This window comes from Apteryx mantelli, chromosome 3 (genome assembly GCF_036417845.1).
Source record: "Apteryx mantelli isolate bAptMan1 chromosome 3, bAptMan1.hap1, whole genome shotgun sequence".
NCBI classification, from domain to species: domain Eukaryota; kingdom Metazoa; phylum Chordata; class Aves; order Apterygiformes; family Apterygidae; genus Apteryx; species Apteryx mantelli.
In genome coordinates, this window is record NC_089980.1 from 43,229,110 (window position 1) to 43,243,620 (window position 14,511).

Consider the following 14,511-nt stretch of genomic DNA (forward strand, 5'->3'; position numbering starts at 1 on the left):
TCCTTAAATCACATTAACTGATCCTCAAAATGTCATTGCATCTTACCAAAATGTTTCTTGTAAAAAAAGCTAATTACGCTCAATAATTTTTAAGGTAATCTTAACTAATAAAAACAATAAAACTCACATGATTTTGTCAGAAATCAGATCAGAGATTCATAAAAACAGTTTTAATATGTTATTTTGATGATCAAAACTGAACATTGATTTAAACAGTAAAGTTTTCATTTTTCAGCACAAAAGGAGGTATTTTTCTGACAGCTAACAATGGCTTTCCTTGATTAATACTTTGGTTTTCCTTCAAGTACAGCTGTTAAATATATGCTGTGCAGTTACACTGTGATAGCAATCATTATGCTAAATGTTTCATTCAGACATTTCACAGAACTCACGAAATAACTGTCAGAATGTTCACTTCATTAAACATTTAAGAGCGCCTAATTCATTCAATCATCACATAAAATACCTAAATCTTTCATGCATTTCATGATATGACTGTTCATATCATTAAAATGAAACTATGACATTACAGGTATTTTGTAATTCAACCACTTCCAAAGTATTTCCAAAAAATGGTTAACAATGATAATCCATTAACAATATCCAGAAATTGTAGAGAATTTGCTATTTTTAATTACCAAGTAGATATCAAATAAGCCTGAGCATTCTTGTAAGTGCAATTACAACTGACTACAATATGTATCACATTACATGCAACACAATGTCTTCTGAAGGAGGTTACTGGATAAGATCTTCTCTTTTGTTAACTGATCACTAGTACAGAGGGCTCAGCTCAAAAAAGGAATTTTATTAAAAGCATGAGCAGCATCCAAAGTATATGGTACCACTGGAGGAACACTAATTGCTTAGAAAGTACCGAAAAACATTTCTTTATGTCCACAGTATTCTTTAGTCATGAATCAAGGCTACCAGCAAATTATTCATATTTCCTTAATGCAGATATAAAATTTGATAACATAGTGACACTGAAAAATTTTCCAAAAATACAGTTTAAAGAAGAATCTCAACGGTATTATGGGAATATTGAGGATACTTACTTAAAACTCTTAAGTACTTAAATATGCAAATATCATAAGAGGCATGCAAATATCATAAGTCCCTCAACTCCTTCAGTCTTGAGTGACAGAAAAGAAACACTCCCATAGATCTATTTCAGAACAGACAAGAAAATCTTAGATGAACTTGGAAAACAGAGAAATTCACTATTTCATGGTAGGTGTCAGCTTCCTCACAAAAAAGAAGGCACAGAGAAGCAAACATCCCCTAAAAAGATCCAGGAAGAGGACAGACACAGTAATTAATCCCACAAAGACCAATAAATTAATTCCTTATGGTGAAACCAAAGGGATTGTTTGGCTCAATGCCAAGAAGCAACAAAGGGTACCTACCTTTTACCTACAAAACCACTTCCACTGCTTTGGAGAAAAAGCAGAAGACAGGCCTGAAATTCACATCTTTAGCACTTAAAGTGCTACTGAGAAGAGCTACACACTGATAACTGCGCCACTGCAAACTCAGCCTGGTAAAGGCACCATCATCTGATAAAGTATAAGGAAGAAGACTCATCTCCACTTCATGCTGCTTCATAGTGCAGCCTTCAATGACTGCATTTCCCAGGGCCTGGATGATGCTGACAGTCAGATACAAAGACGGAGTGCAAAGCTACAGAGGTAGCTTTCCAGGTGTCAGCCCTCAAGACTAAAGGCAGTTTATGCCAAATTTAACAATTTCTGTAGCACTAGAAGACATGACAGAGCAAATCAATGTCCAAGACCGAAAGATCCTGTCAACAGGGGTAAATCTACACTGGGGAAGAAAAGGCACTGAAATACAAAGTTGCTGAACAGCAAGTTACTAAATAAGGAAAGGCAAAAGGCATGATTTTGTAGTGCTTTATTTCAGTAAAGTTGATGAGAATGTCCTTGTCAGCAAGTGACCAGCCTAAGCAAACAGGTGAGAAGCTAACACAATGTTGCAGGCCTAGAAAGGCTCAGTTCTATAACCCACATGAGGTGTGAAGGAACATGAGTATCTAGCCTTCCAGGATAAACTTGTGCCCAATCTCTCCAAAGGAGTGAGAGCGATTCACGCTGGCCAAACTGGCCAAGGGATGACTGATGGTTCCAAGGTTGGAGGAAGTCTTCATTGCTCACCTAAGCAAGATACCTTACAGGCTGAGCTCTTGCTTGTAACATCTCCAAGGCTTGAAGGAGTAGGACTGGTGGCACATCACAGCAATATGGTCCTTTCTAACACAGTACAAGCACTGTACTTTGAATTTCAATTGTGACTGTCACTCCACAACAGAGAAGTCAAGCTCCTGGAAGGAACTTTGGGCTGAAAACTCAAAGTAAATATACTAATGCTGTGGACAGACATAGCAAGCATTTGCATTTGGGAAAAAGGTGTGAAGGAAAGGTTTTCTAGTATAAAAACACTCCTGGTAAGACAATTTTAAAAGAATGGGAAAAATCAAATACTGGGCTCTATAGATATAGAGACTTCTCTGATTCAAAGCCCAGATTTAAACACTCAGTCTAAATTTTCATATAGTAATAATCACCTTGAAGTGTTAATAGGCATGTGATATTAAGCACACAGTAATTACTCTATTAAATCTGCATCTACTTCATGCTTAAGCCATTAATATTTAAAATACTTTAAAATATCAGATACTAAATTCATCTCAAACTAGAACATAGGTCTCTTTAAAGTAGAATATATCTAACTTGGATGTTATTATTTTTAAGTTGAATAACACAGAAAACCCAGCCTAAGTTATCTTGATCTTTGGAACAAAGTTCCAAGAGATAAGACAGAAATTCAAATGTATCCAAATTTCCCCAGATTAAACTAGGAACTATATGTAATTATTCCGTATTAGTAAAATAATGAACTGTTTTAATGGGTTTCTACCCATGAGTTTGTTTGTTTGTTAAGATAAGAAGAACTTTACCTTAATAATCCCTATGAAGCAGCTCAAATCTGATACACACTTCACTGTGACTTTTATGGCCTTGTACCTGGCACCCTCTAGTGATACAGTAAAAAGTTGAAGATAAACTGCTTAGTAATACTGTTTATCATAGTCCTCTCTTCTACTACTGCATGCCATATCAGCTCTAGATTGTACATTATCACAGTCTTTTCACTTTCCCTCAGTTAAAACTTTGAAGTAGGAAAACTGCCAGAAATTCAAAGGAAATGCAACACTCCTTGACAGAAGTAAGGAGGCGGGTTGGACCAAAACAGAGAGAATTAAACAAGAAAGCAAGACAAGCATTTCTTCCTAGGGTATTTCCTCCTTCTACCTATACTGCAACAACCTTTAGAAACATATATCTATTATAATAATTATTAGATATTAAACCTAATAACTGTTACCTTGAATTAGGACTAACTGGTTTGCATGGACAGCCAATTATTTAAATTCTGACTAGCTGATACTTCTGCAAATAGAAGCACCTAGTGCCATTATTTTCCATATCAAAAAATTATTTTACCCTAAAAGAAGCAACATTTAGAATCTCACTAGGTTCCTTTTTTTTTTTTTCCTCCTATATAAGTGTAATTCTGGTATTTTGGTAATGGCTGTGTCATTATTCATTGACACATATGGAATTTTCAATTAATGCATATTTTGAGATTTTTTTTTAATGTAAACACATATCTGGTCTTAGCTCATTTTAAAAACAGTATTTCAGGACTGAGTTAATAGGTGATCATATGTATTTATATTTATTAATAAAATATATGCTTTAAAAATATTATATTTTTAATGTAAAGCATAACAATATAATTCTTTATTTTAACATTTAGCTTGAAAAATATTTAGAAAAATCAATACTGTGAAGTGAATAGAAAGAAGATTCCTTTCACCCTGAAGTTTTTCTTATGGACATTCTATGTAAATGCTTAAACTATGCTCTAAGAATAATGAAAGGCATTCTTACAAGATCATAGTTATAAAGTGGTTGACAAACTTTTTCAAGTGTGCATAAATACTTCACATTATCTTTTGATTCATTTGCTGCATCTGTGATTCTGGCATCTAACTCTTGCCACATCTACAGGAGGAAAAAAAAAAAAAAAGTAAAAAAAATGCATACATTGCAAACTACTTCTGTTACCATATACAGATTTGCCAAAAATACACCTTGGTAACTTCATTAAATTTTAAAAGGCACTGTCAAAAAATGCAATGTAACTTATTTTCCTTGATGATAATTTTTGTCTATAACTAATAATTTCTCATTCTTTCTCTCAATATAATAAGCGCACTAGCACAATACCTAGATTTTCCTCTCTTAATCCTCCTAAAATCTCTCTTAAATGCAATGAAACAAACTAAATATTGCAAGCTTTGCCTATTATGGTCAAAATCAACATAAGAAGAATTACCTGTAGTAGTTTAGAATGTCCAACATTCAGAACATTAATGACAGCTTTGCAGTTTGGTCCTTTGATCTGCTCAATAATAAAATCAAATTTAGCAGACATACATTTCCAGTGCTCTAGTTCAGTCAGTGGACCTGAATTATCAGCTTCTTTTCTCATCTGCTCACTCTCAATCAGAACCTGTAATCAATTTGAAAATAATCAAATGTAAAATAGAATTTGTATCCCTGGTTAATACTTGCCACTCTGTACAATTAATAGTTATATAGGTGCTCTAATTTTCAAGTTAAAACTGAACTAAAAGTTTTCTCATCTTAATTAGCTGTTCTTTTAGCTGTGTTGTCTGTACTCATGGAAACACTGCCTGTACATATACACAAGAACTCAAGATAGATCATTTTTAATACTCAGTGGGCTCAGTGATCCCTGAACATGATATATATAAACAGGGTGGAATGTGCGCCAACCTTCCCATTCCTTGCAACAGCCCAATCCCAAAAGACTAATTCTTGAGCACTCAGGTATATGCACACCCACAGTCTGACTGTTTATATGCAGAAACACTTGAAAGAGAATCTAAAGCCTCTTTTCATATGTATTGATTCCTGATCATGGCATTTTTGCCATCCCACATGAACCACAAATGTCCTTGATCTGGAAGTGGCATCAGAATTAGTCATTTATTTAGATTTATACTTTCAAAAGAATGGCACACGGGAAGGATCTGGCATACAGTCTGATTTAAGCCCAACAGACTTCTAATAAATATTCAAACATGTCTATTCATTGCACTAGAACTTGGTTCAGAGACCCTTGAAACAGCATTTGTCCAGGTGTGGGATTCTACCTGGCAAAGTGCAATGTAGTGCAGGCGTATCAGCTCAAACAAAAGAAACAATAAAAAGCTGTTACTTTTCCTGTGGTGATTGTTTCTTCACATATACTGGCTATCATGCTCCCAAAATAACATGTGCTGGAATATCAGAGAATAATAGCAGAAGTAAAAACAATCTAAATGTAAGTAAAAGTATGGTTTATCTTCTGACAGCTATACCTATTTCAGTAACTTTTGTTAAATGTCAGATGCCAGATACTGATTCAGACTTGCAGTATACAATGATTCTGACATGTCTACTATAGAGAATAGACAAGTCATTATAAAGAACAAAAGAAACATTTTGAAGATATTTACTAAAGAGAAACAAACTTGTAATTATTATCACACATGAACGGTTCTGATTTGGAAAAGCATCATAATTCAGAACTACACTTAATCATATTGTTAAACTGAAGTCAAGGCAAGTAATGCATATATTCCACTGCTGTCATCAACTGAGATGATTTAGGCATACACCTGTATTTTTTCTTGAATCAAAATCTATGGGTCCAAATGCACGAAATATAATTTCACTTTCAAAAAGCTATAGAACTATTTTAATAAATATATTTAATATCAGGTGTAAAGTCTAAGTGTGCTCATCTGTATGTAGATAAACACGCAGTCAGTTCTTACATTTATTTCATTTACATTTTTGTTCTTCTGAGCTAAATACACTAAATATAGTATGCCCTTATAAATACAGTATGTCCCAGTTTACACAGATTCTGTACTAACAGAAAGAATTCTGTGCTTTATCCTGGAAATTTCAGGCACCAATATCTTCAATAACTAAGAAGAGACCATATATAGGAACACAGGACAAAAAAAATGCCATACTGGGTCTGGTCAGAGATCATTCTAGCCAACAATCATACCTGTTACCATGACTGGTAGCAGAAACTTAAGCAACATACAGAATATACCTAACAGTATATATTTGTCGTCTATACCAGCATTATTATTCCCGCATCCTTCTTACTCCTTGTATGTTAACTGCTCAGCAACTCTTACTAGATTGTAAATTCCTAGCAATAAGGACTGCCTTCTTTCTTCACTTGTATAACACTTGGCATACCCAGGCCCAGATACAGTTGCAGTCTTAACCGACTTCAGGCAAGTCTCATATGTCATTTATAAATATCTATCCACATTCAAGTTGGACTGAAATGTTAAGACAACAACTTACTCGTTCAATTTGTCTATACCATATCATAAGTGCTTCCTCTAGCTGGTGAACTGTATCAGAATTACCAGCTGCTGCGGTTACTTCCTCAAAGGACTGGAGTCTAGAAAAATCAATGTAATCTATTTTTTTCAACTCAACAGTTCCTTCAATGCTTATTCTAGCTCCTGGAAAAAGCGATTAAACACAGAATGAATTAAAGACTCTAAAATTTGTTTCTACAAGTGCAAGCAATTTAACTTTGGAAATACACACCTGTAATCAATCTTGTTTCAATACAAGAGCCACTTTACTGCACTCACACAAAATAGAAAAATCTTTTAAATCCAATGTGTTCCTCCTGAGAAAATTCTCTAGTGACATGATTCTTATAAAGTAATGCACCCATGTATTTATTACTTCAGAAATTTATCATTTTATTTTTCCTTGCAGAACAGGAGAAGTTCCTTACATATGTCTTACTGCCTATGAAGGGAAATTCTTAAGTGGAATGTTTGTTTCCCAAATGCAATGCTTACCTTCTAAAAATGAAAGGTATCTGTTAATTGTTTCCACAAAATTCTGTTTGTCTTTTGTTTCTTGTTTGGTCTGAGTTAAAACACCCCAATTATTTGTTGCAAGGATAGCCGGGAGAAAAATCTTTTCTATCATGTTCCTAATACCACATAGGAGTCCTTCAGTGGCATCCAAAACACAAAAGAATACATCCTGTATTAAACAGAATGATTGTTAGTAATGCAGAACCTTAGGCTGAAAACAGTTTTATAAAATCAGCATGTTTTTATAAAGGCATTCCAATTTTGCCTAAAAAACCCTTTAATTTGAGAAGGCACAATCTGTACAAAATACTGATGATTACAAATGTGACCATAAGAGGTTGTTAAACATATTGTTTGAAAGAAAAGAGTGAAAATAAAAATGGTTTAATATAATTTTAAAAGGCTGACAGATTATATCTTTGTAATTTCCGTTATTTCCCAATCACACAGAAAATTTGGAAATGTTTTAAATAGTATATAGTAATTAAAAATATTCTAAATGTCCACATCTAAAACTATGCGCTAAGCAATGAAGTGCAAATAATGAAAGTGTTCTGAATGTCTGTATCTTAAACTATATAAGCAATCATCTGACTGAAGTTTTATTGCTTTTGATCAGATCAAATTTTTCACTATACTCTGAAACCAACCTTTACAAGTTCTGACTATCTTTAATAATCCAACATTTTAAATGTCCTTCAAATCAGCAATTATTAACATACTTCATATGACAAATACCTATAAATTTCCTTTTTTCCCCTCATTGCTGAAGGAGTTTGACCCAAAAGTAATATTTATGTCCAATACTGAGGCATACCTCAATACTTCTAATAATGCTTTTTGCCTTCTACCAGCTCATCACTCAAAAGGAATAAAACACTCTTAACATATAATATAAAACATTATAAATGAATAATGAATTTTCTGTCCTAAGAGTTTGAAATCATATTAATTATAAAAGATACATATACAGGACTGATTCTTATCAACTTGCTGTCCTTTAAACACTGCCAGAGCATAAAGATGGGTAGCTATAAATGAAAATCAGGCCCACATATATCCAATAAAGTGGCTTATATAGATGTAAAGTAGAAAAAACACATGCTACATAATTTACTTCGGATAATTGTGTATTTCATACATCCGAAGATTCATGAAAGAGAAACGTACAAGTAAACTTTTCCTCTCCCAGAATCTGCTGTAATGTCTTCTAAGCAAACATGACACCTTTTAGCACAGAGATTTCAGTGACACCTCAAATGTACTTACTGGCTTTAACCTCTTCAAAAACACTAGGGAGGAGAACAAGAAACTGACCTAAATGCTGACTTCTTGTTCAGCAGAGGTCTGTAAGACACTGAATTCAAAGTGCCACAAAGTGCTGAATTAATACAGCTGTTCATTGTTTCAGCAAAGCAGATAGGGTTAGGGGGCATATGATACAGTTTAACATTCAAAAATGCCATTTCCCAGTAACTGAAGTTATAATGTTACAACTGTGAAACAAACAAACAAACAAACAAACAAAGAGCTACTTTCTATCTTTTTAGTTTTTAAAATAGAAGAGAGAATACCTCATGTATAGTTCTTGCATCTATAGGGCTGTCATTTCTACAACGAACAAAAAACAAGCATAGTCCTACAAATTTGTCTGGTGTAGTATCCACATACAATTTCATCATTTTGGTTCCTTTTACAACTCCTGGAATTGTTCGACCACATTCTGCAAAGAATTTCACAGGTGTCACTATTTTTAAAAGTGGAGGTATTATAAAATGCTTAAAATTAATATAGTGAAATAAAATACAACACAAAATTAATTTATTTTCTTCTTTTTTGTGTGTGAGAAGCAAATTTCCCTCAAGGCAGAATCCATAGCTATAAATAATCATACAATTAAAAATCTACACCAAACATGAAACATATGCCTCAAAGCAATTTTTGGACCATTGTACTGCATGGAAAAGGAATTTGCTCAGCCCATCATCCTGGGGTAATTTGCTGGTGGCTGAGGTAGCTTGTATGTTGACTCTCACTCACCCTAAGATGTCATGCTTAACTGAGATTAGCTGCAGTAGGAAGGCAGTAAGACATACAGGTAGATAGGAGTGTGAGAGGGATTAGGAGAGGTAGAAAAAGAAGAGCAGATGTGATGATAGAAGGAAGTGGTGCAGTACTTTAGATCTTTAATGCCCCGTTCAAAAATATAATACAACCAATATACTCTAAGAAGATGAATTAAGATTATTATGGCAACCTTAATTTTGATTTTTCATTTTTGAGTGCCCACCTTTCAATTTCTGTGTTAATAGAATAACTGAATAAGCTGTTTGCAATGTTCCTTAAAAAAAAAATTGACAAATTCTTATCATGTGGCAGCATATTGATGCACATAAGATTCATCATATTCATCATCAGATCTGCAACCTTCAGGTTGACCACACAAATTTCACTTAGTAGGTGAGGAAGTAATCGGCAACAACAATCTTCTATGTTTTCCATCAGAATCAACACTAGAGAAGGCCTATGAGACATAATTTGCCATATGTTTCAGAGATATTCCTTGACAGCTGAAGAATGGTAGAAATCAAGAATCTGAAGTTTGGTGTCAAGCTTGTGCAGGAAATTTACTTAGTCACTGCAGATCCTTCTGCTCATTTTCTCTAAATGAGACTGACAGATTATCCCTAATTTTTCCTAGCTCAAGTTTCATTTATTCCACTTTCCAGCTCCTTCTGGGAGTTTAAGACCTCATTTCTGAGGCTTCGCACACTACTCCCATCAGTCTAACCACTTTTCCCCTTCACATCTCTCCTAGTTTGATATGTACCAGATTTGAAACAAAAGAGCATATTCCTATAGGCTGCTTGGTACCAGAGCATCATTGAACTGAAGATTTCAGTTCCAGCACTGGTTCTACTCTTTCTGGAGCAGTAATTAAGAGGAAAGAATCACTAACCCTTAGCTGCAGCACGCTCAGGGAATTCTGAAGAGATGGAGTGTGCAGAGTGCATCTATACAAAAGGGTAGTAAGAGGATCGGACACCCCCAGTTCCTCTGAGGATATAATCCTATGCAATTGGATTGTTATGTATACTTAGGTAAGGGAAGTATAGGTTCAGTGCTCACAAAATCATTAGAGATTTTAGATATAAAACTCTAATTTTCTTCTGAGCACGTTACAAACATTTGAAAAGTTTCAGTTTTCACAAGGGCAAATTCAGACAGGTTTTATGAGAGTAGTTTCTGCTTGAATGTATATGGGGCATAATTCCTAAAAGAAAAGGTTGTGACTGATTTAACACTGCAGAGTAACTTACTCTTTTATAGCCATCTTTCCAGGAAAGGCTGAAATGCTTTGACTGAACATTTTCTAAACAATTAATCTTGAAGTAATTATTTGAAACATTAGTTTTCAATTCTTATAGTGAAAAACTGCAAAATTATGAACAAGTGAATAACAGGGTTTTTGGGGAAAATGTTAAACAAAATTAACAACAGATAGTATTAAGTCTGCCGGTATTAATGTTGTTAAAAAATTACCTATTCCAGGTGCATCTCCTTCTTGATAGAAAAATTTCAGTGTTTTACTTCCTCCTTTGGCAAAAAACATATCAAATGCTTCCAGCTGTTAAATCAAAAAGTGAATACTTGTTACTCAAAATACTACAGTTTAACATGCCTTTAGGATACGCAAAATCATTTGATTAGACAGCTGTTTAAAGTTTTGATGACATGTAATAAATGTTTTATCCTACGCTGTTGTGAGGAATTACAAAACAATGTAAAATAATAAAAAACAAAAACAATATAATAGATCCTTCAAACACTACTGTCAATTACTGAACCTGCGTAGACAGACAGGTAACCTAGTTCCTGATGACTGTATATCAAATGTTTATGCTCTCAACCAGTGACGCAGAAACACTGGAGGACATTTTGTCATTCACAGAGATCTGTAAGGATAAAGTATCAAACTGGAAGTATTCAGTCATAAGAACCTTAGAAGTATACACAGCAGATTTCCATGTCATGACATAGCCTGCTATTGCAACCCTCTCCCTAAATGTAAAAGATTCATTTCTAAAACGGGAGTAATATGACGTTAGAATTTTATTTTGGCGATAAGAAGTGGCCACATTGGTTCCAAAACCTTTTCATGACAGCAAAGATTTTTCACTGACCTCTAGAGGACCATCAGAAATAAACCATGCTGACATGTAATTAGCTTGCTGTACCTGTCTGCAAACTGTCCACCCTAAAACACTACAGGTCTCTGGGTAGCCATTTTGATTTTGCCATGTGGAACATGGTGCTTTTGATAGTCTGAATGTGCACTTGTGTACTAAAAACTGTTTATGTATGGATTACAATTTTGGAAAACAAGCCTGAAGTTATAGCTGGGGTTTCCAAAATCTGAATTTCTAAACTGTACTAGGCCACCAGTGTGACACCCAGGTGGACATTATTTAAAACTGGTCTTTCATGAAGACAACTGTGCAAAAATAAAAGAAAAAGTAAAAGCAAACCAGATTTAGAAACAGACACTGCAACTTTTGCTTTAGGTAACAGACAGTAAAGGATAACAGGGTCACTGAGAAAAAAGAAAATTGGATAAAGTACTAAAAGGTCAATGACAAAATCAGAAAAAGATTCACTACCACAAAAAGCACTCAAACTTGAGATGAAGAGAAAGTCAAACAGTAATTTTTGGGCTTATATGATTTTACAAAGGAGGATAAGATGTGAGCTACCCCTGTAGCTACCGCTTCAGCAAATATGGCTTCTAGTTCAAGTGCACATGATACAAACACTCACTGTTTGAATACACATACAGGCTAACACTTAATGGATAAATCTTAAATTGTGGATGTCAAAGACAGATGGGTGTGTGTGTGTGTGTGTGTGTGTGTGTGTATCTCATATATATGGGAATTTTATAACAATTTGTTAAAGGACAATGTTGAAATAGCCCCTGTGGCCTAACCTGTATGAATAAACAGGGACTGGAAACTGGAAAATTTCCAACTATAAAACATGATTTTCCATACTAGTTTTCAAATGGCAAAAATGGCAAAAAGAGGAAAAAAAATCCCAAGGTTCTTAAGTATTTGAATTGATCAAACTCAGTGTAGAACAGCCATTTTCCTTTAAGTCAGGGTTATTTAAAACTATATACTTGAAGCACCTCTATGTTGTTTAAGCATAAGAAAAAACAGGACTGTCTAAATACATTCTATGATATGTGAGTATTAATAAGCAAACAATAAACAATAAATTGGGATAGTGACCAAATTCAGCTTGTAACTGAACAGCTTAGAGTTTTAACAATTGATTTGTTTGATCAAAGGAGACAATACCTGGTTGAATTTTGAATAAGTAAAAATCTCTTTAACAGAAAAGAATAATGTCATGCAATCAGAAAAAGAAGGGCCCTATCTTTGTAAGTACAGCTATATTGAGTTTTGATGCTGTACCAAAAGAACAGTTTAGCTGGTTGCTCCTGTTTGTGCAAGCACTTTGAAACACTATGCAAGATGCAACACTTCAACAGACACACAAGGAATGACTGAGCTTTCACAAGTTCCACACATTATGGGACCTGCTCACTCTAAAACCCACTCTTATTCCCATCTTTCACACATTTAAAAATAACCAAAAAGTGTTCAAAATTGAAAAGTATTTCATGGGTCTTTCCAAATGTAATTACATTAATGCAGTGGTGCATAATTCATCTTTCCTCCTATTATTAAATAACATTATTAACTTTCAAAATATTTCTGTGAAGTTATAAGTATTTTTGCAGAATCCTCAGCATTTCAGTGAGGATTTGCTTTACAAATAAAAAAATATTACTTTTAGAATATAATTATGTCAGGCTGAGATGGATGAAACTTGTTGAAACTGGTAGATATGACAAGTATCCCTTGGGTCAAAATAACATCAATAACTACTGTTTTCCTGAGGCAAGGAAGATGAAAGAGTCACAATCAAAAACACAGAAAATATTTGCAAATCTGCTAGGAAACTAAGATGAGAAGTTTAGTTAGGTATTGGTTTAATTGAGCTGTGTGCCTTACTAATCCCATTATTTGACAGAAACAATCTAAATGATGGGTAACATTTCATATCAAAAGGGGCAATCTGTTACACATTTTGATTAATGATTCAAATTCAACAAATATATAGAACAGACTTACCGAAGGGGCATCCAAAATCATTTCTTCCACAGTTGTTAAGTCTAAACCTAGCCTGACACTGAGAACCTCAAATATGTATTTATATGAAGCATCAACTTTCATTTTTCGAAATTCTCTTGCTCCTTTATATCGAGCCTAAAACATTAAACATGTCTTTAAAACGTAAAAAAAAAAAACCCAAACAACCCCCCCACACACAAAGTGGCTGCAAGAATAACCTGCTACTTAAATTGCAACTACCGCTAAACTCTACTGTCTTATAATAAAAGACAATATAAGACTACCCTACTCATTAAAAATATACAAATTTTCAGAGGTTAACAAAACAGCTCAGTAAGAATTATTACGGAAACATAAAGTCAACTCTGGGTATATGTCAAGGAAAAGCAAGCATTAGCTATACTACAGCTCAGCTTTTAAGATGTGTGTGTGCAATATTAACTGGTTTTCTTTTTCATAATCATTATTTCAATTTATTGTATTGATACAGAAATGTCACTAACATCAATTTAAAACTGAAGTACTTATAGCGGATAAATATTTGCAGGAGCTAAGCCGGGTACAGCTTTGCTTCAATGTAAATTATTCAGTAGCATCTCCTGTTCCCTTCCTGTATTGCTTTAAAATAAAACCTGAAAATACTGCAAAACATTAAAAACAAAGACTCAATCACTTTCTAACGGGCAGAATTTAATTTAAAAACTGAATGTAAACCAAAAAAATGTTAAAAATATGAAACAACATAAACTTAATTTAATAAACTGAGAAAAGATGCAGAAACCTATTTCAAGGTCTAATGCTGGATACTAAACCTGTTTTTCTCTCAAAATTTCTTGCAAGGACTGAACTCCACTGGTGCTCCGGCGAAACTTAGACATCCTGTGATTTACAGGATGAGAAGACTCTTGAAAGGAAGACAAGTTTGCTGTTTGTTGAGAATGGCCAGCAGATGTGGGTCCAGCATCTTGTGGTGCAGTGGGGCCAGGTGCAGAATCCTCTGGTTCAGTGAGGCTAGGCCCAGAGCTATCTGCTGCAGCGAGACTGGGCCCAGCATCTTCCCCAGTGTTTGAACTTTCTATATTATCTCTTGGTACCCCCTCCATTCTGAAATATGAAAATTTCCAACCAATTAGTATTACAATAATCCATATTTTCCAAATCTATCTTTTCAAGAAGAATGGGAAGAATGTCAAGACAGAGAATAAAAACAAGAGAAATGAGTGCATCTCAAAATTGACTTGTCAGGTATACAAACCTAATATTCTCTTCAGATTCTCTTCAAGTTGTTAA

General features: G+C 34.2%; 1 protein-coding gene across 1 annotated transcript in view; it reads right to left on the bottom strand.

Annotated features, from left to right (window-relative positions):
* Positions 1-14,324, bottom strand: part of DNAH8 (dynein axonemal heavy chain 8) — a 163,613-nt gene extending 149,289 nt beyond the window's left edge. Inside the window, exons 1-8 of the mRNA XM_067294711.1 lie at positions 14,034-14,324; positions 13,222-13,356; positions 10,565-10,649; positions 8,596-8,744; positions 7,001-7,190; positions 6,486-6,649; positions 4,423-4,599; positions 3,975-4,088 (exon numbers count right to left, since the gene is read on the bottom strand). Of these exons, the coding sequence (XP_067150812.1) occupies positions 3,975-4,088; positions 4,423-4,599; positions 6,486-6,649; positions 7,001-7,190; positions 8,596-8,744; positions 10,565-10,649; positions 13,222-13,356; positions 14,034-14,324 (1,305 nt within the window). The remainder of the gene's footprint in view (positions 1-3,974; positions 4,089-4,422; positions 4,600-6,485; positions 6,650-7,000; positions 7,191-8,595; positions 8,745-10,564; positions 10,650-13,221; positions 13,357-14,033) is intronic.
* Positions 14,325-14,511: the final 187 nt, after the last annotated feature.